This window comes from Diaphorina citri, unplaced genomic scaffold (assembly GCF_000475195.1).
Source record: "Diaphorina citri unplaced genomic scaffold, Diaci psyllid genome assembly version 1.1 scaffold11003, whole genome shotgun sequence".
NCBI classification, from domain to species: Eukaryota; Metazoa; Arthropoda; class Insecta; order Hemiptera; family Psyllidae; genus Diaphorina; species Diaphorina citri.
In genome coordinates this window covers 1-1,761 of record NW_007388376.1, presented here as the reverse complement: position 1 = coordinate 1,761, position 1,761 = coordinate 1, and the positions used below count along the sequence as shown (strand labels likewise).

Sequence of the window (1,761 nt, the reverse complement as noted above, 5' to 3'; positions counted from 1 at the left end):
CACAAATTCCTGATTTAGATATCGTTTTATTATTTATTTATTAAAGTTCGTATTGCGAGACTTCCTTTTTTTTACCCCACATTTATACTGTTGGCTAAGACTAAAAAGGTTCCAGATTTCCGTGTTATTAACATCAATTGTTAAAGCGCCTAATAGGAAAAAAACCCATCAATTCTTCTCTCATCTCCCCCCCCAGCATCCTGACAGAGAAGTGGCAATACTTCTTTCGTGGTCCCCAGCTAGACTCACAAGCCGCGGTCCCATTCTCCACCATCCTGACACTGTTTGGCCAACATAACACTCCCTTGAAAGTTAAAGAAAAGTTCACGTGAGAAATTATAATGGAAAAAATAAAGGAAACATTAATAAAGAATTGTAATAAAACAAATTGCAACTCGATGGAAGAAAATAAATAAACCGTTGGGATTCAGTCCATAGAAATTAATTTACAATGAGGAAAACGAATTGTATATAAACATATAAGATATAGGAGAATCATGTACACACTATGTACAAATCTGAACATTATACTTTTACAAATATTATACACAAGTAAGGAGAAAAACAAAAGGATAAAGTTATGGCTTAAGCCAAATCAGCTACAATATCATTATTATTTTATTAATTTCTTCTCTATTTCAGACTCGTGTTGTATTGGAAAGTTCTCTCATCAAGTCTATTCTCTCCAAACCTCTCCCCTCACCATCAGATGATCGCCAGTATGTACTCCAGTCAGTGCTCAACATTCTTGTTCGTAATAGTACAGTAGAGTGTCACCATTTATCTCTCCTTCTACCCCACTGCCAGCTTACCACCAAACAATCCAAACAGATTCTATGTACTGTACTAGAAGTAAGTAACATCTAGCTAGCTTATAACGTAGCCTTGTCAGCGCTCTTTGGTTCGGTTTGCGCCCGGGGTGTACTGTATCCTAAACAGATAAAGTTCGTTCTCGGCTGGCTTCTTTCTCCCATCCTGTCCTGAGAGCAACTTTGCACTTACAAGTTGAAATATTTTGACATCACAGCAGCTAATTCGAGTATATCTAAGAATAAGAAGTATACTCAATTACTGGAACTTTGACCTGGTTCCTTGTAAAAAAAAGCGAAGCTTACTCTAGACTCTAGTCTGATATAACCTTAGCAGCTAAATTGCTGCGTCCCACATGGAAAAAAAAATCTTTTCGTCCTCATTACTTTTTAAACAGGTTTAACAACGTTATTTATTTAACTTCTGCTTCCCCCTTTCAGCCCTGGTTATCTCAAGTGATCCTAGAATACCCGCGACATTTGGAGAAGCATAACTATCGTCTGTGTGAAGACATGATAGCTTTCTATCTAGAGGCATTCAGAATAGTTCAAGATCAAATGCCGCTCGGTCTCATACAAAACGCTGTGCAATGTTTTATAGATCGCTTCCAAAGGTAGAATATTAAAGCAATAGTTCAACACTACTTTCAATTATTTTTTACTTCTTGCTACTTCCTTTGGTAGTAGTTCAGTAAACTGAAGAACTCACTTAAGAAACGCACCTTACGGGGAGAGGGCCCAATGCAGCCTAGAAAAGCAAAGTTCCTTCGTGTTCATATGCATATTTCTGCTATGGTGAAAGTAACAAGCTGGCTTAGGTTAGAAATGCCTACTTTGCTTAAAGTTAAGGATTCCAATTGAAGACGATGTAGACAGATCCTAAAATATATGGTGTGTTTGATTTCAGCGGTATGTCACCCGAATGTCATTCCATATTAGACAACCTGTTCTC

The 1,761-nt window shown here is 37.4% G+C and overlaps 1 protein-coding gene across 1 annotated transcript; it reads left to right on the top strand.

The window, feature by feature from the left end:
• Positions 1–196: 196 nt before the first annotated feature.
• Positions 197–1,755, top strand: LOC103522766 (the record flags this gene model as incomplete). Its single annotated transcript, XM_026832736.1, has 4 exons — positions 197–328; positions 600–852; positions 1,251–1,423; positions 1,717–1,755. Coding segments are annotated over 4 exons (597 nt in total), but the record flags the coding sequence as incomplete, so codon positions are not given.
• Between the last annotated feature and the right edge of the window lie 6 nt (positions 1,756–1,761).